This window comes from Eptesicus fuscus, chromosome 1, assembly GCF_027574615.1.
Source record: "Eptesicus fuscus isolate TK198812 chromosome 1, DD_ASM_mEF_20220401, whole genome shotgun sequence".
Taxonomy (NCBI): domain Eukaryota; kingdom Metazoa; phylum Chordata; class Mammalia; order Chiroptera; family Vespertilionidae; genus Eptesicus; species Eptesicus fuscus.
This window is the reverse complement of record NC_072473.1, coordinates 81,476,128-81,499,012: the sequence shown is the minus strand read 5'-3', so window position 1 is coordinate 81,499,012 and position 22,885 is coordinate 81,476,128. Positions and strand designations below refer to the sequence as shown.

The window sequence follows — 22,885 nt, the reverse complement described above, 5'->3', positions numbered from 1 at the left end:
GTTTCTGAAATTCAAAAGCCCAAAAAACTAAGTATGAACACACTATATCCTGAAACAGAAATTGGTGGTATATAAAGAAAATTGAAACAAGTACTTATAGCCAAATGTTTATTGGGATATAGTTTTCACTGACCTCCCATTTCTTACAGAGTTGAATGCTTACAAAAAAAATCTTTGTTCTCCAGATCGTTTTTAATTTTAAGATGTTATAAATTGTCAAAATAAACATTTTTTATCCTAAGCAAATGTTAGCTAATGGGTGTGTTTCCCCCTGGTGTGTCTATTTTAAGTGCATACATGTCATAAGCACAAGATAGGGTTAAATTAAGTATTTTTAATTTTTGTTTACTTATTGTCCAACAAGAATTTCAGTACTTCATACTTATTTTCCTTTTGGCTCTTGGATAGAGTCCCATCTTGGTTTAAGTATGGTTTCTCCTATGAGGATTTCCTAGATTTGGGACCTGGACTCACTCATCAGGAGTCCCACAGTTTTGGTATGTCCTTTTTCACATATCATGAAGTTGAACAAGCTGATTTACATAAATGATAAATCAACTGCCTCTTAAGCATCATCATGAAAATGTGACAGGATTTCACCATCAGAGCTTTATAGAGTTTTTAAAGCCTTTTCTGAACACACATATTGCTCCATGCTTTTGGAAAGTATCTTAAAAGAAACCCTTTCCAGTGCAAGTGCAGAAAAACAGGTACACAAACCAAGCCACCACTGTAGAAGAAGAATAAAAAAATTGCAATTCTATTAGGGCATGGACTTCCACATATTCACACAGTACTTGCTCTTTTTTTTTTGTTCATTTGTTTGTTTGTTTTTTTTTTGTTTTTATTTTTTATTTTATTTTTATTTTTTGCTTTCTTTTTTAAAAAAACACGTTTTGACATCTTTTTTTTTTTTTTCTGGACATCTAATGACAATGCAAGTGAAAAACATCACATTGGGTAAGGAGCTTTGAAAGAGGTTTGAATGCAAGAGGGACTATTCTCTAACTTAAAAACAAACACAACACTATGAAGAAGGAGTGTGCACCTTTGAGAAACCTTTTTCTTCAAAGTGAATGCACAAAATGAGGGGATTCACTACTGGCTCTTTCGCTTCACGGTGGAAGTGACCACTTTATGGCCACTTCGACATTGCTGCCCTGTTTGGGCTGCGATTCAGGCTTACAAATAAATTACATAATCTTAGGGAGTAGGAAAAAGGCTTGTAAGAAGTTTCTATTCATTAGAAAGTTAAATAACCCCCACCCCATTTGACTGTCGTTCTTCCTTCTTTCGTGTAGCAGAGTTTTATTTCAGTCTTACTCATGAGGGAGATGGTGCAGGGTAAGGCTTGCAGTCCTAGCGGCTGCTGTTCTTAATTGCTTCCTTTGCAGCGATAATCAGAGGAGTCAGGCTGGAGAGAGGCTTGGCTAATTTTAAAAATGGATGCTGCAAAAGATAAAAAACAAAAACAAAGGAATAACTGGAATTCTTTCATCCAAACAAGTATATTACTTTACATTTTCAAGCAGCCATTTTTTCATTAAAATGTATTTTGAGCACCCAATTAAAGATTATTTTATTAAAATAATGCCAGCTTTTGTCCTTCAGGTGTTTTTTTCCTTCAGTATTATGAAATACTCTGGAAGCTGACTGGCAGAGCTAGAAACTCAGAGTTGGGGTCCTGTAAAATCTCAGTGTTTAACAGTCTGACTTTCTGAATTTCTTAAACTTGTGATTTTATTAAGAGCAGCTCACATGCTTGAAAAAATGTCTTTAACCTTGGTCCTGAAGATAGTGGCTTCCTAACTGCTAAATCCAATACTATGCCTCCACCATTTCTCTTTTGGACTCTCTACAGTACTTAATACAAGTGAACATCTATTCCTTCTTTGAGATGGTTTCCTCTTTGGGGGCCTGTGACATTTACTATCTTGATTCTTTACAAGCATGCTCACTGACTACTCCCTCCCTATCTTCTTCCCTGTTTTCACCTCCATCTACCTCCCACATACTAGAACTTAGCTCTCAGCATCCTCTCTTTCTAATTTAATTCATTTGAGAGATCATTCCCTTTCATGGTTTCAACCTCTCATCAGTTTTAGGGAAATGACTCCCAAATCTATATTTTATGACCTGATCTCTTTCCTTAATTTTGGTCCTATTTTTTCCAATTGCCTACTGGATATTTCCTTTAAATGTTCTGTCACCTTGAATTTAACATTTAAAAATATATGTTAAGATACCACACAGGTTCCTCTTGTGTGATGTAAACCACAGGGGATTTGGATTCAGAGCACCTAAATTCAATCATCTTCTTTGCTTCTTGCAATGGTTAAATCAGGTAAGGTAAATAACAGTTACTTGTAAACTACACAGAAGCAAAGACATGTTGCCATTGCATTATCCTATATCACTTTGGCTTTTATTGAATGCTACCAGTGATTATATATTCTGAAGTCATTTTTATCTTCTTCTATCTTATGTTCTATGTGAAATCAGCTATCAAGTACTTTCTTCTCAATGCTTCTTATAATGATCTCTTGCTTTCCCTAGTTCAGGCCTAATCAATTTTAATTCTGAACTATAACTATAATTCCCCCTTGATCTCCCCCCTCCATTTTTAAACGGTGCTATTTTTTATTGCATACTACCAGATAAATTTTCCTAAACAAAGCTTTCATCATTTGATTCCCTCTGATATCTTCAGTATTTCCCCACTGTCTACAGTCCCAACTCTAGCCTGGTGTCAATACCCTCTGTGGTTTTATCTCCTGTAACTTCCCACTTGAACTCTTCAGCTATACTTTCTGTTTTCTGTTCCCTTAAACCTTGCCTACATACTTTTTGGTCACAATATAGTTCTGCCATTTGTAATTCCTGCCCCCTTTTTCTTCAACCTATCTAAAACTGATCTGTCCTTCAAAACCCAGCAGAACTCCTTCCTGGTTATAGACATTTTCTGATCACCTATAGAATCATGGCTGTCACTTGGTTTGAATGAGTCTCGAAACAACCTTGCATTTTTTTTTTTGTACCCAAGGAGATTGTGAACTTCTGGAGAGGAGGAATCACACCCTTAAGAGGTTTGTATCACCCACTGCACTTAAGCCTTGCAAATAGGAGTTTCTCAATAAATATCAATTAATGGACAGAGGACTGTAGGCCATATAGAAAATCACACAAATACTTAATACCTATGTCTTGTCTCAAGCATTCCAGTGGTGTGAATGTCATGCAACTCTTTCCTTTCTAACCTCTCACATGATCTCACTCATATTTGGGATATAATGATGAACACAATTTGATAAACAAGAATAGATCCAGAGACAAATGGTAGGGGGGTTAGAGAGCAACCAAAGGACTTGTATGCATGCATATTAGCATACATATTAGCATATTAGCTAACTTGTATGCATGCATATTAGCAATGGACACAGACACCAGGGTGCTTGGGGGCTTGGCGGGTGAGAATAGCTGGGGGGGTAAGTTGGGGGAAAAGGAGACATAAGTAAAACTTTAGACAATAAAAATAAATAAATAAACTGGGCATAAATAGGCTCAAGTCAGAGAATGAAGTTATATGGACTTAAGGCAATATATGGGTTATTGCTAACATATACAATATACTAGAGGCCTGGTGCACAAAACTCATGCACGGGGGGTGGTGTCCCTCAGCCCGGCCTGCACCCTCCCCCTCTCAGGGGATGTCTGACTGCTGGTTTAACCCTATCCCTGGGATTGGGCCTAAACTGGCAGTCAGACTTCCCTCTCACAATACAGGACCACTGGCTCCTAACTGCTTCTGCCTGCCAGCCTGATCACCCCCTAACCACTCCCCTGCCAGCCTGATCGCCCCTAACTGCCCTCCCCTGCCAGCCTGATCACCCAAAAATGCCCTCCCCTGGCAGCCTGATCGCCCCCAACTGCGCTTCCCTGGCAGCCTGATTGCTCACTACTGCCCTCCTCTGCTGGCCTGATGGCCCCCAACTGCCCTCCCCTGCCAAGACCCGCTTTCTCCGCCGGGACCCGCCTCTTCTGCGTGAAGTGGCAGAGAGGCCAGGACCGGCATCTTCCACACTGTGCAGAGATGCAGGACCCCCAGGCCTCACTGCACAGAGCAGCTGCCAGGCCCCGCCTCCACTGTGAGTACTGCCATCTTGTGGTGACCATCTTGTGGTGATGTTGCTTGAGGGCATTGTGTGAGGGTGTGATGCCACCTAGGCTTTTATTATATAGGAAACAACTATCTTCATTTATCTTTGGAACATGCATCAGGAGGTATATATGGGGTAGTGAGAAGAGTGAAAAGATGTACAAGTGAAGCACTCAAAAGTTCAGATTTTTCATCTGTAATTTGAGATGGGATTAATTAGAGGATCAATAAGAAACCATTTCAGATTTGACATTGTAGGTTTCTATGACAGCCTGTGAAATAAAGGTAGCAAAAAAGAAAAGGTGTAGCTTCCTCAATTCCTTCAAGTTGGTTTATCCCTGGTGTGATTTGGGTTGGGGTAGGATATTTTTTTGCCTATCTCAGGAGGGAGTTCAGGAGTAATGGAAATATTTTTCTGTTTTATTTTTGTTTTTGCCTTGAATGGAATCCATGGTTGTATCTTTTGTTTAAATTGAGTATGTGGTCAAAGTCAGAGAGAGAACAATCAGTCATTACTCTTGAATGTTACATAGCTTGATACATTTCCCTGAAGAACAGTCCCCAGCAGTGAAGGTACATATGTAATCCTGAGCATGTGTTGCTTTATCAATATAGGTGTGGACATACCTTGTTTTATTGCACTTCACTTTATTGCACTTGATGGATGTTGCATTTTTTTTGTAAATTGAGGGTAAGACTTCTCATCAACAAAAATATTATGACTCACTTTATTGTTATATTGGCTTTATTGTGGTGTGGAACCAAACTTGCAATATCTCTGAGCTATTCCTCAGATATTGCTCTAAACTGGTTTGTGTGTTTGTGTGGTGGAAAGTCAGACAATCCAGGGCTCAAATCCCAGTTTACCACTCAATAGCTATGTGAGCCTCAATTTTTACATCTGTAACTTGGGATAATAACACCTGCCCTATGGAGCTGTTATAAGAATTAAATGAGATAATGTGGGTAAATAATTTGGTAAATCATAGGTACTAATTATTATTGTATATACTAATCCCTGAGAGCCATGAAAAGGACAAATGGTTACATAGGCACTCACCACTGGATGTTACTCACACAGGCAAGCAGGTGCCTGCCATTTAGCATCACAAGCATAGGGGTTTTGATCGGTAAAGCTTTAGAGTAGCAAATGCTATGGAAATAATTGCATAGTTATGTAGAGAATTACCTCCAGCCAACAGCACCTGCATACAACATCCAGGAGCACAAGTAAAGTTTAGAACAAAACAGCAACACCAGAGATTCAAATTGTTTTTTTCTTGCAAAATAAGACTTCAGGAAGAGCAAAAGAGTTTTATAGTTTAAATTGCCAACTTTTCAGAAGAAAGGAAACATGTCAATCAGTCATGTACCAGATGCATGTCTATACTTATGTGCCTGTGATCTGTAGCTTAACTCTCACTAGACATCTCTTGACAGAGTTCTCTTGCTGTCGCACATTGAAGTTATAAAAGCCCAATATAATGACTCTTTGTACTTGACTTATTTTATTTTCACCTGCAAAAGTTCCTTGGCAGATCCTCGCCTATCCACATCCATCTCAAGACAGCGATTTAAAAAGTCACGGAATACAGCCGACAGTCTTTCTGGATTCTGGAGTTCTGGGGTTCCATTAGTAGCTATCAGATATAATGCCTATAGAAAAAATTATAGAAATCTATTCAGCACATACATATTAGGATTATGAGTTGGCATAGAAGGTACAAATCCAGTTTCTTCTAGTTTATACAGTAGATCTTAAAAATTATAGTATACATAATGGCATTGACATATATTTCAAAGTTTCTATAACATTTAGAAATTATTACTCTTGGCAGTAACTAAGGTGACAGTGAGATGCCCCAACCAGCCCCCCCAAAATTGGAAATAGGGTTATGAGGTTGTTCTGTGAAAGTTAAACCAGTAAAAATCATTATACCTATAATGAATGTGTGATGAACCATCTAGAAAATTAAACCAAAAATTTCCTGTGAATCTGTGACTCTAAAGAGTTGGTGAACACATATACATCCCATCATGTTGACCTGAGTATATATAACCTCTGGAAGGCATGGTCGCAAAGGTGATTGTAATTTATTAAGTGTTTATCTGGTTTAAAGAATATTTGTGAGCAGCCCAGGGATGAACAGAGTCCAGTATAGAGTTAGAGAACTACAAAAAGAACCAGAAGATGGCAGTGCCTGGATGAGTAGTAACATCTGGGGCCTAAAAAATCAAGTACTTTTGTATTGTGGCAAATGTATGTCTAAAGATTCTAATTAGAATCCCCCTGAAGGTCTACCTATGAGGAAAAACTGAAATTAATAGTCCTGGAACCAGATAGTTATGTATCCTGCTATAAAATAATAAGTTGCAAATAATACTGAAATCACTGTTGTGTAAGGCTATCAGTGAGATATCTATATATTCATGGTTTGTTGACAAAACCAAAGACCCCAGGCAGAGAGTCAGACCCAAGACCATGATTAAGTCACAAAGCCCATCATTCAAAGGCTCTTGACAGCCAAAAAAAAAAAAAAAAAAAAAAAAAAACACAACCTGGCAATTCATTATTATCCTCTAAGCAAATGATTCTAGGGCATTAAGTATGCATAAGGTATTATATTAGACATTGGATATCGAAAGATGAGTAGAGAATGTCGTATATTCAAAGGTCACAGAATTTAGGGAGAGAGACATAGAGACATAGAGAGACATAGAGACATAGAGAGACATAGAGACATAGAGAGATTCAATAGCGTGAGATAAGACCTAATCAAGGAACTTAGCAAGTTGTATTCAATACAGTGAGGGAGAGAGACATAGAGAGATTCAATACAGTGAGATAAGACCTAATCAAGGAACTTAGCAAGTGTTAAGTAAACACAAGGATAAAGCAATTTACACCAGAGCTCAGAGAAAACTTCATATAGGAGGTTGGCATCAGAACAGCATCTTGAAGGTTAAATAGGAGTTTTCCTGCAGGTATTGCCACCAGGGTTATCCTGCCTATGCAACCAATCCCTTAAATACTTTGAAGGCATGCTCTCTCCTGAACTTGCTTGGGCTTTGCAGCAAATTATCAATCCCTTTTCCTCTTCCCCACTGTGGCTCTTAATAGTTTTATTAAAAGTACTGGAGGCCCTGTGCACGAATTCGTGCATGGGTGGGGTCTGGCTGGCCCACCCGGATAGGGGCTGATGGGAGCTGGGCCAGCTGAGGGGGAGGTGATACAGGAGGTTGGCCGGCTGGCCCGGCCCCCAAATGGGCTGGTTGGCAGCTGCAGTGTGTTTCATAGCAACCAGTCACTCCAGTCGTTCTGGTCGTTCTGGTCATTCTAGTCACTTGGCTTTTATATATATATATATATATATATATATATATATATATATATATATATATATATTTCTATCACCCTGGCTAGTTGTCCAGTGGTTAGAGGGTCAGTCAAGTACTGAAGGGCCTCAGTTTTGATTCCAGACAAGGGCACATACTTAGGTTGCAGGCACAATCGCTGCCCTGTTCAGGGCATGCACGGGAAGTAACCAATTGATGTGTCTCTCTCACATTGGTGTTTCTCTCTCTCTGTCTCTCCCCATTCTCCCTCCCTTTCACTCTCTATAAGAATCAATGGAAAAAATACCCTTGGGTGAGGATTAACAATAATAATAATAAATTCTTTAAAACTGTATTTTTATCAAAGTCATTTTCCAGGCCAATTTTCAATAGCTGGTGAGAACATCTCCTTTCCAGAAACTTCCACATATATACTTTAGAAAGGGTTAAGAAAGACTGCTTAATCCAGTGGCCATCAACCTATCAACCTATAGAGTGCACTAGAATCAACTAAAGGGCTTGTTAAAACCCAGATTCCTGGGTCACCCCATTGTAAATCAGATTCAGTAAATCCAGAGAGAGGCCCAAGAATTTTCATTCTAATAAGTCCCCTATTGATCCTGAAGTTGCTGGTTCCAGGACTACACTCTGAGAAGTGGTTTATTCCACCCAGCTAATTAAGCCGCAGGCTAAACTAGAGGTTCCCACAATCACCTGGGGAGATTTAAAAAATTCGCCATACCCAGTTCTCAGCCAATATCAATGAAATAAAAATCTCTGGGAGTGGAACTCAGGCATTGGTATTTTTTAAGCTCTCCATGAGATTCCAATTTACAGCAAACATTGAAAACCACTGGTCAAGGACTTGCAGCCTGTTTAGTAACTCATAAGTACATCAAATTCAAGAGCCACAAAGTCCCATAGAGGGGGATTCTCTTGCATAGTAATGAGTGAGAATTACAATGCCACATGTTTCTACAGAGTGAGATGAAACTTTTTTCCCTCCCCAGGATATTAAAAAAGCCCGCATTTAAATACACCCTACTCCAAACAACTTCCTGTCCTTCACTCCTCCTATCTAATTTTAAATTCCTTTATTGATGAACAGCAAATGCACGTGGCAGCTATTAGAACTTCCATGCCATATACAAGTCAGTGGCAAATCTAGTTTTGACTAAAAGGAGGTAGTATAGAAAAAGAATCCATAAACTGGCTTTTTGGAAGGTATTGATTGGGATAAAATCAAATGGTACACATTCACAGCAGATAAAGTTCAAACAGTGTTTTTAGTTCTTGGATAATTAATGCTTGAAGCACATGTCCTCACAAAAGCATCTTAGTTCCCTCATTAAAAGAAAATTGGTTAATGCAAATTACATTTGCTGCCTCCTCCCAAAACTCTTATTTCAACTGGCCACGATTCTGCCAAACTCTCTGTCCTTTGCTTGCCTGATTTCTGCTCTGTAGCCAAACCCAGTCCTAAACAAACACATTTCTTTTCCTTCTTTACACTCTGTAGATCTTTTTGCAAATTATACTGTTTCATTTTCTACATTTTTGTTTAGTATTCTTAGTTTAATTCATTCTACTCCATATAATCTTGGTCCTCACAAGTACACATGCTTCTCTGTCTTTCTCACCTCTCTCAATCCATGTCTAATTACATCAGGGAATGCATGTCCCTCTTTCCATTCCATTTATGAAAAAAAAACCCCAACACTTTGATAATAGTTGTGAAGGCTGAATGGTGTTAGTGATACAGTGCAGCCAGAAAGTCCTGTGGTTTTTAAGGAAAATCAGAAGTAATAAAGGAACAAGTGCTATGAACCTCTGCAGCACTTCAAAGAGTGCATATGTCCTCTTTGGAATTTCTATAAAAACAGTGGCTGTGGTTTTTGTTGGGGGTGTGTGGCCAAGGGTGGTGGGGAGGGGGTCTGGGTTGGGAACCTAATAGATGACTCCTTCAGGTTAAAAAGTGCTATGTAATAACTTAATCAATAAAGAAATAAAAAAAAGAAAAATAAATAAATAAATAAAAATGCTGATCTGCTTACCCTCGTCCCCCATTTAGGTATCAAATGCAAGACTGCCTTTTACTCAATACTATATCAAATATTGTTTGATGTTTTTAAAAATTCTTCAGAAATATTATTTTGAGGACTGCATAATAGTTCAGCATGGGGATATACTATAGTTAATATTGTTGATGTGATTTAAAAAGGTTGAAAGGAAGCACCAATATGTTAACAGTGGTTCTCTCTGGGTGGTAGGATTATTGGTGACTTAATTTTTAAAACATATTTTTCAAGTTTCCAAATTTTCTACAATTTAATTATTTTATAATTGTAAAACATTACTTAAAAATAAAATTAAAAGGCTGTGCTGTCCAATTTACAGAAAAATCCTTATCTATTTCTCTCTGTCTTCCTAGGTTTCAACTTGCTTTTCATCAAGTACTACCACTTGAAGGAAACAAAAAGCCAGATGATTTCTTTTTCAATGGTTGTTTTCCTTTTAATTGTAACAGTAATATTTTCAACTAATTTCCATTACAAAAATCCACACTTTCAGTTATATTATGGTCTACACTGGCCTTTTTGGACTAGCCTGGGAACCTTCTCACTATGCATAATGCCAGTTCTATGAGAACATGCACTCTTAGTTTCAAATAATTAACTTAAAATTAACTTTTGGAACACATCCTGTGCATCAGCTGTAAAAGGAAAATTGCTGCCCACAGTCCTGCATATAAGAGGCAAATACAGTTGTAGCCAATACAACAATCACAGCAAAAAAGAATTTTACTAGCAAAGTTAAGTCTTAGATGAAGACAGATTGAGGAAAACATATCCAGGCATGAATGATCACATTTTGGTTTTATCTGAGTTAGTGAAAACTCAAGTAAAGTGAGCGGGTAGTTAGAAATTAGACTAGAGATTTCCTTTTTAGTTGGTTGCTTCCTTTTATTATTACTTTTTTATTAAGGTATTACATATGTATCCTTATCCCCCATTGCCTCCCCCACCCCCTTTCTGCTCATGCCCTCACCCCCCTGGTGTCTGTGTCCATTGGTTATGCTTATATGCATGCATACAAGTCCTTTGGTTGATCCCTCCCCCTTCCCACAACCCTCCCCTGCCTTCCCTCTGAGTTTTGACGATCTGATCGATGATTCTCTGTCTCTGGATCTGTTTTTGTTCATCAGTTTAGTTGGTTGCTTCTTAAGAAACCAAAAATCATTCTTGAATCCTCCTTCCTCAACCAGAAACCTTCCTCTTCCCCACCCTCACTATAATCAGTCTACTAGCTTCTGTTAATGAAACCTACAGAAATGTCTTTCATATCCATCCATTTCTCTTTATAACCATTGTCTCTGCTTAAGTTTGAGTTTCTCTCAGGCTGTTCCATAGCCTCCTGATTGGTTTTCTTTACTAAGCCTTTTTATTCTTCAGTCCAGCTATCCCATCAGAGATCTCATCATGTCATCTGTCTTTTTGCTTTGAAAAAAGTTAGTGGATCCCCATGATTCATTGATGTGGTTTTCAATAGGGTTACCCAAAATTCCCCTAATGGCAGCTAAGAAGAAAAATAGGTGGAAGAGGGAGATAGCTGTAGAGATTCTAGGACCCTCTACCCACACATATCTTTTTCAATCTAAAAAATATTTCCTTTTTCACTATTTATTTATGCTTCCAAAACAAAGTTTCATTTGAACAATTGATCCAGAGGACATAGTAAAGATTCCTGAGCAAGGCATATAACGCCCTTAAAGATTTGACACCTGCTCACCCTTCCTGCCCATATCTGTTTTCTTCTCACCCTGGAGTCTTTCTTAGTCCCCACCTCCACACACATGCACATGTTGGTCAAAGCTATACACACCAATCCTATCCAATAAAGATGGAATATGCTAATTGACAATCACATGCTCACAAAGATGGTGGCGCCCACAGCCAATAAGGAGGGAATATGCTAATTGACTGCTACACCCTCAAAGATGGCAATGCCCACAGCCACAAGATGGCGGCACCCAGTCTGTCAGCCCTGCTGGGGCGGCAGGTGTGTGGCATGGCCAGGCCCGCCCCCAGTGGGTCTGGCCACTCCGTGCACCTGTCTCCAGAGTTCCCCAGTCCCCTCAGCCCCCCAGCCACCCAGGACTGGCCCGAGGCCCAGGGAAGCCATGGATGTTGGCTGCCCAGCTGACATCTGAGGCACAGGCAAGACAGGATGTCAGCTGCCCAGCTGCCCAGGGCAGACCCGAGGTGTAGGCAAGCCTCTGATGGCAGCTTCCCAGCTGCTCAGGGCTGCCCAAGGCTCAGGTAACCAGGGCTGACCAAGGCTTGCACTGCAGGCAGTGGCAATAGCAGAGGTGTGATGGGGGTGTCGCCTTACCCTGATCGCCTGGTCGCCTCCCGCCCCTGAAGGCTCCCTGACTGTGAGAGAGGGCAGGCCAGGCTGAGGGACCCCCCTCCAGTGCATGAATTTTCATTCACTGGGCCTCTAGTCCTATATAATAAAAGGGTAATATGCAAATAGACCGAACAGCAGAACAACCAATCAAAGTGTAACATGCTAATGAGGGGAGAACCAAGATGGCAGCATAGGTAAACACCTTGTACTTGCTGCCTCTCACAACCACATCAAAACTAAACAAAAGACAAAACAAATATCATGCAGAACCACGGGAAAGCTGGCTGAGTAGAAGTTCTACAACTAGAAGGAAAGAAAAAAGCACATTAAGACTGGTAGAATGTGTGGAGGTGCGGAGGTACAGAGGCACATGCGAAACAGGCTGGCAACTGGGTGCACTGTTGTTTTTTCAATCAAGAGGGAGATACAAGCTCCCAATTGCTCTGAACTCCAGTTCTGGGTGAGACCCTGGGGACTCAGACTCATATGTGGAGAAACTGGACTGTCTGGCATCAGGCCAGAATGCGAGGGTGGCTTTCTCTCAGAGGAGCTTGCAGCAATCATTGTTCCTGCATGGAGGCGTGGGATGCAGAGATGTGGGGACCTCCCCGGTGCAGGGCTGACTGGCAGCCATTGCTGTTTGCTCCACCCTGGTGATTCCCTGAGACCCTGCCCCACCCAATTTACAACCCCACCCAAGTTGTGTGCAGAGGCTTTTGCGTATGAATGGCCTATCCTTCTTCAACCTAAAACCTAACAAACTGCAGCTGAGTCAGAGAGCTCCAAAGCTTCCAAAAGAAGGCCCAAGACCCAGCAGCAGCAGCGTGCCCTGCTTCACAGCTGGGACTAATCTGGGCATTTCCAAACCCCAAACAAAGAGGAGGAATCTGAAGATATCTCTGTAGCTCCTACTGGGTGGCCTCAAGCAGTGGCTGACTTTGCACCTCCTTGGAGATCCAAGTGCCAGTGTACCCAGTGGTCAGTGTGAGACCATACCAGATTACAACTCTTCACATCCATAAGTGAAACACTCAAGGGGCAGACTCGGTGAACACCAAAGCCCCACTGAAGCAAGTCTTGCCCCATAAGTGTGTCTCCAGCACAGCAATTCTTCCACTATAGACACAGCTGGTCCTCACAGCTAATTGGCCTGGAGATCAATTCCTCCCAGTAATACTAACAAAAATCAGGGCTTAACTATAATAAGACTGTGCACCCTGCCCACAAAGGGGTGCACCAAAAGTGTCACCTCAGGTGATTGGGCCCTTTAGGACACCTACCACACAAAGCCACTCTATCAACACAGGGAAGCAGCCAAAATGTGGAGACAAAGAAACAGGTCACAAATGAAAGAAATGGAAGAAAGCAAACAACTGGATATAGAGTTCAAAACCACAGTTATAAGGTTACTCAAGAGTCTTCTAGAAACCTCTGAGGAACTTACTAAGACCTTCAAGGATCTTAGTGAGAATGCCAAAAAAAAAAAAAAAGGAAAGGAAAGGACCAGTCAGAAATTAAGCATACACTGACTGAAATAAAGAATAATATACAGAAATTCAACAGTAGACTAGGGGATCCCAAGAATCAAGTCAAAGATTTGAAATACAAGGAAGCAAAAAACACCCAACTGGAAGAGCAAAAAGAAAAAAAGCATCCAAAAATTTGAGGATATTGTAAGGAGCCTCTGGGACAACTTCAAACGTACCAACATCCAAATTATGAGGGTGCCAGGAGAAGAAAGAGAGCAAGATATTGAAAACCTATTTGAAGAAATATAGACTTACAAGTCCAGGAAGCACAGAGAACCCCAAACAAGAGGAATCCAAAGAGGACCACACCAAGACACATCGTAATTAAAATGCCACGGGCAAAAGACAAAGAGAGAATCTTGAAAGCAGCAAGAGAAAAACAGTTAGTTACCTACAAGGGAGTACCCATATAACTGTCAGCTGATTTCTCAACAGAAACTATGCAGGCCAGAAGGAAGTGGCAAGAAATATACAAAGTGATGAATAGCAAGAACCTACAACCAAGATTACTCTACCCAGCAAAGCTATCATTTAGAATTGAAGGTCAAATAAAGAGCTTCACAGATAAGAAAAAGCTAAAGGAGTTCATCACCACCAAACCAATATTATATGAAATGCTGAAGGGTATTCTTTAAGAAGAGGAAGAAGAAAAAGGTAAAGATAAAAAAATTATGAACAACAAAGTGACAACAAATACATATCTATCAATAAGTGAATCTAAAAATCAAGTGAATAAAAAATCTGAAGAACAGAATAAACTGGTGAATATAATAGAATCAGGGGCATAGAAAGGGAGTGGGCTGACAATTCTCAGGGGGAAGAGGTTGTGGGGGTGCGGGAAGAGATTGGACAAAATTCTTACACCTATGGATGAGAACAGTGGTGGGGGTTGAGGGCCTGGGGTGGGGTGGGAACCGGGTGAAGGGGAGCTATGGGGGGAAAAAGAGGAACATCTGTAATAATCTGAATAATAAAGATTTATTTAAAAATATGCTAATGATATGCTAAGGCTGCTCAACCACTCACTATGATGTGCACTGACCACCAGGGGGCAGACAGTCAACTGGTTCATCAGTCTGTATGACGTGTACTGACCACCAGCGGGCAGATGCTTGGACCAGTAGGTTAGCTTGCTGCTGGGCTCCAGCCAATCATGACTGAGTGAGATGGGCCAGACACATCCTGGAGCCCTCCTGCGGTTCCTCCCCAACCCAATCATGCATTGGTGGGGTTCCCTCAGCCTGGCCTGTGCCTTCTCGCAATCTGTGACCCCTTGGGGGATGTTGGAGAGCCAGTTTCAGCCCAATCCCACAGGCCACTCCCCTTGGGATGGTGCCAGATGCAGGGCTCATGGCTGGTGAGTGCTGCTAAGGCAGCACAAGCCTCTCTGTATCTGATTAGGCGTGAGCTCGAGGCAGGCACAGTGGGGCCTGGATGAGCGAAAGCAGCAGGTAGGAGCTGCAGATGGCGTTGGACTGTGGGTTTTGGCCCGATCCCTGCAGGCCACCCAGAGGGACCCCACCCATGCACGATTTCGTGCACTGGGCCTCTAGTTTGTTAATAATTCCCATAACAGAAAATGTTCTTTCATATCTGCCTAAAATGCTTTCCCCATTTCCCTTAGGTTCTTAGTGAAATTCTACTTGTCTTTTAAGCTCTATTTCAAATGGCACTTCCTTTTTACAGACGTTTCAATCTCTACTAGATAGATATGGTGAACAACCACCTCAGTTTTCTGGAGACTGCCCTAGGTTTCAGCACTGAAGTTCCTGTGTCCCTCGATACCAAGCAAAGTGGGACAGTTGATCACCCTATAGATTGAGTTACTCCTTTGAGTTACTACAGTCTTTTGTTCATATGCCTATTTTCACACTTTATTGTGTATACTTGTTATGTCTTTATAGGTCTGCCATCCTGGACTATGAAGGTCGGAATTGTAACATGATCAATGCTGGATTTCATGGCGAGGGGCTCAATAAATATTTCTGTTGCTGAATGAAATGAGAGCCAAAAATATAAATAAATTTAACTGAGCTGGGAATATAACAGATGACATACAAAGTATTGAAGCTCAGAACCTAAAGTAAACTATTAAACATGTCAGAAGATACACAGAGAATGACAAAAACAACTTTTTGTAGTTGAACAGGCATGGCATGTGATAACTTCTAACTACTCACTCCTCAGTGTGAGAGGAGGAAAAGTGATCCATGAGCAGTATATATAAGGAGATGCCATTAAAGGGATGGAAAACTGGAAAACGATGACCACAACATAATAATCTGCTTTGGGTAAACCCAAAGAGGAAGGGAAAGAATAAGTGCTCTCCAGAACTTGGAACATAGTTCAGAAATTTAGTCTTCTCTGACATTCAACAGAGAAGGTACTCTTCTTTAATATTCTGATACACCATTGAACAAGGTCTGTTTAATTTCTAAGGTGAGGTAATATAGGCTTTATGATTTATTGACATTATTTACAATATTAGAAAGATAACTCTTGGCCCCCAAATGGTGGCCTTATGCATTGAGATATACCTAGAAGTCTGTGATGCTCTGGAATTCTTAATAATTAAAACATCTTGGTAATAACACAAAAACATCACAGCTTTCACTGGCCCCAATGTGCAACTAAATTTACCTAAGTACTCAGAGAAAACTATTTTACCCAGTTGAAAGAATAATTCATTTTATATTATTGGCAATTTTCTCAGCTAAAAAACAATAAAGCAGTCATCTTAGAAGTTACCACATTTCTTCAAAATAATCCATATATAAATTTTCATTAAGGCAGTTTTACAACAGGACTAACCATTTAGTTAAAAAGCTTCAGTTTGTGACTTTAGTTCATTGAAACAGTTTATAAGTTTGGGTTAGAATGTTAGAAAACAAACTAGGGGACTTACATGGAAATATGTTAATAACCATGAGAGGCCCCAGCACTGATATAGACAGTTTACAAAGAAGACAAACTATGGTACAAACATTTCCTTCTAACTTGAATACTTGAGGCTCAAATTACATTTTTTTCTATGTATATTCTGCTATAAATGGTGAACAGGCTCCCAACCTAGTTCATATAAATCTATTTAACATACAATGAAGTTTAACTATAAGACCAAGAAGAAAAGCTATTCATCTAAATATCAATATTTATATAAATACTATGTGCATGGAGAAGCTTCCGGCAAACAAAAGCCCAGGGCCTGATGGCTTCACAGGAGAGTTTTACCAAACATTCAAGGAAGAACTAAAACCTATCCTCCTCAGACTATTCCAAAAAATTCAAGAGGAAGGAACACTTCCAAGCTCCTTCTATGAAGCCAGCATCACCCTAATACCAAAACCAGATAAAGACAACACAATGAAAGAGAATTACAGACCAATATCCCTCATGAACATAGATGCCAAAATCCTCAACAAAATTCTAGCAAATTGGCTTCAGCAGTACATCAGAAAGATCATACACCATGACCAAGTAGAATTTATCCCAGGAATGAAAGGATGGTATAATATCCGCAAATCAATAAACGTGATACATCACATAAACAAATTGAGAGATAAAAATCACATAGTCATATCAATTGATGCAGAAAAAGCATTTGACAAAATCCAACACCCTTTCTTGATAAAAACTCTCAACAAGGTGGGAATAGAAGGCTCATACCTCAACATAATAAAAGCTATATATGATAAACCCACAGCAAACATCATACTCAATGGACAAAAACTAAAAACATTTCACCTAAGAACAGGAACAAGACAGGGATGCCCACTCTCACCACTCCTGTTTGACATAGTACTGGAAGTATTAGCCATTGCAGTTAGACAAGAAGAAGAAATAAAAGGCATCCAAATTGGAAAAGAACAAGTAAAGCTGTCTTTATATGCAGACGACATGATATTGTACATAAAAAATACGAAAGACTCCGTCAAAAAACTAATAGACTTAATATATGAATTTGGCAATGTAGCAGGATACAAAATTAACGCCAAGAAATCTATGGCCTTTCTATACACCAATAGTGAACTTACAGACAGAGAGACTAAAAAGGCAATTCCATTTACCATTGCACCAAAAAAATTAAGATACCTAGGAATAAACTTAACTAAGGAGGTAAAAGACCTATACACGGAAAACTACAGGACACTGAAAAAAGAGATAGAGGAAGACATAAACAGATGGAAGAACATACCATGTTCATGGATTGGTAGAATCAACATCATTAAAATGTCCATACTACCCAAAGCAATCTATAGATTCAATGCACTCCCCATTAAAATACCAATGGCATATTTCACCGACCTTGAAAGAACTCTCCAAAAATTCATCTGGAATAAAAAAAGACCCCGAATAGCCACAGCAATCCTGCGAAAGAAGAATAAAGTAGGAGGGATCTCAATACCAGATTTCAAGCTGTATTACAAAGCCACTGTTCTCAAAACAGCCTGGTACTGGCACAAGAACAGACATATAGATCAGTGGAACAGAATAGAGAATCCAGATATTGACCCAAACCGCTATGCTCAATTAATATTTGACAAAGGAGGCATGAACATACAATGGAGTCAAGACAGTCTCTTCAATAAATGGTGTTGGGAAAATTGGACAGATACATGCAAAAAAATGAAGCTTGATCACCAACTTACGCCATACACAAAAATAAACTCAAAATGGATACAGGACTTAAACATAAGACGGGAAAGCATAAAAATACTAGAGGAATCCACAGGCAGCAAAATCTCAGACATATGCCAAAAGAAATTATTCACTGACACTGCCCCTAGGGCAATGGAAGCTAAAGAGAAAATAAACAAATGAGACTACATCAAAATAAAAAGCTTTTTCACAGCAAAAGAAACCATTAACAAAACAACAAGAAGGCCTACTGCATGGGAGAACATATTTGCAAATGGCATCACTGATAAAGGTTTGATCTCCAACATCTACATGCAGCTTATACAACTTAATAAAAGGAAGATAAATGATCCAATAAAGAAATGGGCAACAGACCTAAATAGAAGCTTTTCAAAAGAAGACAGAAGGAAGGCCAAGAGACACATGAAAACATGCTCAAAGTCACTTATTATCCGAGAGATGCAAATCAAAACAACAATGAGGTACCATCTCACACCTGTCAGAATGGCTATCATCAACAAATCAACAAACGACAAGTGTTGGCGAGGATGCGGAGAAAAAGGAACCCTCGTGCACTGCTGGTGGGAATGCAGACTGGTGCAGCCACTGTGGAGAACAGTATGGAGTTTCCTCAAAAAACTGAAAATGGAACTCCCATTTGACCCAGTAATCCCACTCCTGAGAATATATCCGAAGAAACTAGAAACACCAATCAGAAAGGATATATGCACCCCTATGTTCATAGCAGCACAATTCACCATAGGTAAGATTTGGAAACAGCCTAGGTGCCCGTCAGCAGATGACTGGATCAGAAAACTGTGGTACATCTACACAATGGAATACTATGCTGCCATAAAAAAGAAGGAATTCTCATCATTTGCAGCAACCTGGATGGAATTGGAGAACATTATGTTAAGTGAAATAAGTCAGTCAATGAAAGAAAAATACCACATGATCTCACTCATTTATGGGTAATAAAGAACATTATAAACTTGAACAAAAAGATAGATACAGAGAAACCAAGATGGCGGCATAGGTTAAACACCTAACCTGCAGCCAGGCACAACAATTTCAAAAATACAACTAGAGGTCAGAACGGACATCGTCCAGAACCACAGAAAAGTTGGTGGTCTGAAATGCCCACAGCTGGGGGGAAGGAGAAGGCCACGGGGACAGTCGGGGAAGCCGTAAAAGCCTGAGGTATGGAGAAACGGGCGGAGACACGAGCACACGCGCCTGCGGGGAGGATGGAACCGGAGAGGAGGGGGCGGCTGATGACCTGGCCGGAGTTCACTGGCAGGAAGGAGATAAAGGCTCCGGAGTGCACTGAGCACTGGCTCCGATTGCACTGAACCCCATTCCGGGCGAAACCCTGGGAAACTCACTCACTTTCGCAACTCCGCCACCCCCGCAGGCCACCCGGCCCGGGACGCTGGGGACGCCGCCGCAGCGGCGGCGCCCGGAGCCCGGCGGCCTCCCAGCACCCGTCCCCCGCCGCGCAGCCCCCCGCGCGCCCCACACACCGGACGGAGGCCCGGGCGCCCTCTCCGTGCACCTCCCGGCGGCGCTAGACTTCAGTAGAGTTGACTGAATTCAAGGGATTAAAAAGTATAAATTGGGGGGACGCCGCGGCGGCGACGTCCGGAACACGGTGATGGCGGTACCTGGAGCTCGGCAGCCGCCCAGCGCCCGTCCCAGCCGCGCAGCCCTCGCGCGCCTGGTTCCGCGGGACGCGCGCACCGCGCACCGGACTGAGGCCCGGGCACCCTTTCCGTGCACCTCCCGGCGGCGCTAGACTTCAGTAGACTTGACTGAAATGAAAGGATTAAGAAGTACAAATTGAGAAGTTTGAAAAAGATGGCGGCGGAGGTTAAAGGCTGTTCTGTTGCCTCGCACCCAGCGAAATCGGAGGGGATGAGGTGTGGAGGTGCGTGGGTCTGGCTGGTGGCGGGGGAAAGGGGCTTTTGTTCCAAACCTAAGGGAGATTAGCTCTCCATCACCCTGAAACCCATCTTCTGGCGAAACCCGGGAGACCCAGATGCCTGCGGGGAGAGGCGGGACTCTTGCAGAGGTGCGCCCAGCAATCAGTGTTTGCTGCGCTGGAGTGCGGAACGAGGGGACTTAGATACATGGAAGGCAGAAGGACCAGACTCACAGCCATCGAGGCTCGCCGCACCATGGCCTGTTGGCGCCCTGAGACCCCGCCCCGCCCTGGGACCCGCCCCGCATGTTTTGAAGACCTGCCCCGCAAGTCTTGCAGGCACACCTGCGCCCCAAGCAACGGCTTATGCATGTGGGTGGCCTGCCCTCTGGCAGCGGACCAGATGATCTGCTGTTCTAGTCGGACTGCTCCAGGGCCACTCAGACAGGAGGAAGAAACTACAGTTTTTGCTGTAATCCTTGCTGAGTGCCTAAGGCAGTAGCTGATCTACACCCCATTGGAGACCCAGAAACGAGGGCATCTAGTGGTCTGTGGGAGATGACACCAGATTTCAACCACGTGCATAAGGGACACATTCAACGGGAATATTCAGTGAGCGCCAAAGCTTTGCTGCACCAAGACCCGGCCCATAAACGTGTCTCCTGCACAGCAACTCTTCCTTTATAGACAAAGAGAGCCCCCCCAATGACACCAACAACAATCAAGACTTAACTATACAAAGGAGGACCAAGATGGAGGCATAGGGCGGAAGCCTGATTGTTGCCTACCACAACAACTTTGAGACTACGACAAGAGAGCAGAGCAGACACCATCCAAGACCACCATAGGGCTGGCTGAGTAGATGCTCTACAACTAGAATAAAAGAGGGGTATGTGGGATGATGCTGATGCCGGCGACCCAAAGACCACACTTTAAGAACTACAGCTCAGGCGACACAAAAGAACTATGGCTCAGGCGATACAACAGCGGCCTGGAACGTGCTCGGCGCAGTTCCCCCGGCGGTCTCCGGCTGAGGGGACGGCTCCACTGGCAGCCAAGCACGGACAGACGAGCCCCTATGAGACATGGGGTGGGAGACTCCGCGCTTGCTGACCTCTGAGTCCGTCAAGAATCTCAACGCCCCGGAAGCGGCCAGGTGCGCATGCTCGGCGACCGGCCACCGATGCAGACCCAAGGGCCGACGCAGCGACGCCAGACTGGCCCACCGCCATGCACCGGGGGCACCGGAGCTTCGCCGAGCCGCCGCCCGACGAGTTCTGCAGCAGCCATACTGGAGCTCTGGAAGGATGGCCAGGGGAATTGCTGAGGGGGGATTGACCGGCAGGAATTGGGATCGGGAAGACGGGGCCCCGCTGAGACCCGGGTGCGGGCGGGGTTGCGCGCCTCTGGACTCGGGTGTGGTCACACGCCTCTGGGTATAAGTGAGGCCTCACGTCCCTGGGTCTAGGTGAGGCCACATGCCCCTGGGTCCAGGTAAGGCCGGACTCCGGGTCCGGGTGAGGCCAAGTGCCCCTGGACCCGGATGACGCTGGATCCCGTGCCCGGGCGAGGCCAAGCGCCCCTGGGTCTGGGAGAGCCCACACACCCCTGGGTCCAGGCGAGACCATGTGTCCCTGGATCCGGGTGAGGCTGCGTGCACATAGGCCCGGGTGAGCCCAAGTGGCCCTGGGTCTGGGAGAGGCCAAGCGTCCCTGGGTTCGGGTGAGACCATGTGTCCCTGGATCCGGGTGATGCCTTGTGCACCTAGGCCCGGGTGAGCCCAAGTGGCCCTGGGTCTGGGAGAGGCCAAGCATCCCTGGGTCCGGGTGAGACCATGTGTCCCTGGATCCGGATAAGGCCTCGTGCATCTAGACCCGAGTGAGCCCAAGTGGCCCTGGGTCGGGGAGAGGCCAAGCGTCCCTGGGTCCGGGTGAGACCATGTGTCCCAGGATCTGGGTGAGGCCTCGTGCACCTAGGCCCGGGTGAGCCCAAGTGGCCCTGGGTCGGGGAGAGGCCAAGCGTCCCTGGGTCCGGGTGAGACCATGTGTCCCTGGATCTGGGTGAGGCCTCGTGCACCTAGGCCCGGGTGAGCCCAAATGGCCCTGGGTCTGGGAGAGGCCAAGCATCCCTGGGTCCGGGTGAGACCATGTGTCCCAGGATCCGGGTGAGCCCTCGTGCACCTAGGCCCGGGTGAGCCCAAGTGGCCCTGGGTCGGGGAGAGGCCAAGCATCCCTGGGTCCGGGTGAGACCATGTGTCCCAGGATCCGGGTGAGGCCTCGTGCACCTAGGCCCGGGTGAGCCCAAGTGGCCCTGGGTCTGGGAGAGGCCAAGCGTCCCTGGGTCCGGGTGAGACCATGCGTCCCTGGATCTGGGTGAGGCCTCGTGCACCTAGGCCCGGGTGAGCCCAAGTGGCCCTGGGTCTGGGAGTGGCCAAACGTTCCTGGGTCTGGGTGAGACCATGTGTCCCTGGATCCGGGTGAGGCCTCGTGCACCTAGGCCCGGGTGAGCCCAAGTGGCCCTGGGTCTGGGAGAGGCCAAGCGTCCCTGGGTCCGGGTGAGACCATGTGTCCCTGGATCCGGGTGAGGCCTCGTGCCCCTAGGCCCGGGTGAGCCCAAGTGGCCCTGGGTCTGGGAGAGGCCAAGCGTCCCTGGGTCCGGGTGAGACCATGCCTCCCTGGATCTGGGTGAGGCCTCGTGCACCTAGGCCCGGGTGAGCCCAAGTGGCCCTGGGTCTGGGAGTGGCCAAACGTTCCTGGGTCTGGGTGAGACCATGTGTCCCTGGATCCGGGTGAGGCCTCGTGCACCTAGGCCCGGGTGAGCCCAAGTGGCCCTGGGTCTGGGAGAGGCCAAGCGTCCCTGGGTCCGGGTGAGACCATGTGTCCCTGGATCCGGGTG

At 43.8% G+C, this 22,885-nt stretch overlaps 1 protein-coding gene across 1 annotated transcript in view; it reads right to left on the bottom strand.

Annotated features, from left to right (window-relative positions):
• Window positions 1-838: 838 nt before the first annotated feature.
• The window catches only part of PAK3 (p21 (RAC1) activated kinase 3), a 184,090-nt gene continuing 162,043 nt past the window's right edge, over window positions 839-22,885 (bottom strand). The window contains exons 20-21 of the mRNA XM_054723775.1: window positions 5,675-5,812; window positions 839-1,449 (exon numbers count right to left, since the gene is read on the bottom strand). Coding sequence (XP_054579750.1) covers window positions 1,360-1,449; window positions 5,675-5,812 — 228 coding nt within the window. The 3' untranslated portion in view covers window positions 839-1,359. The remainder of the gene's footprint in view (window positions 1,450-5,674; window positions 5,813-22,885) is intronic.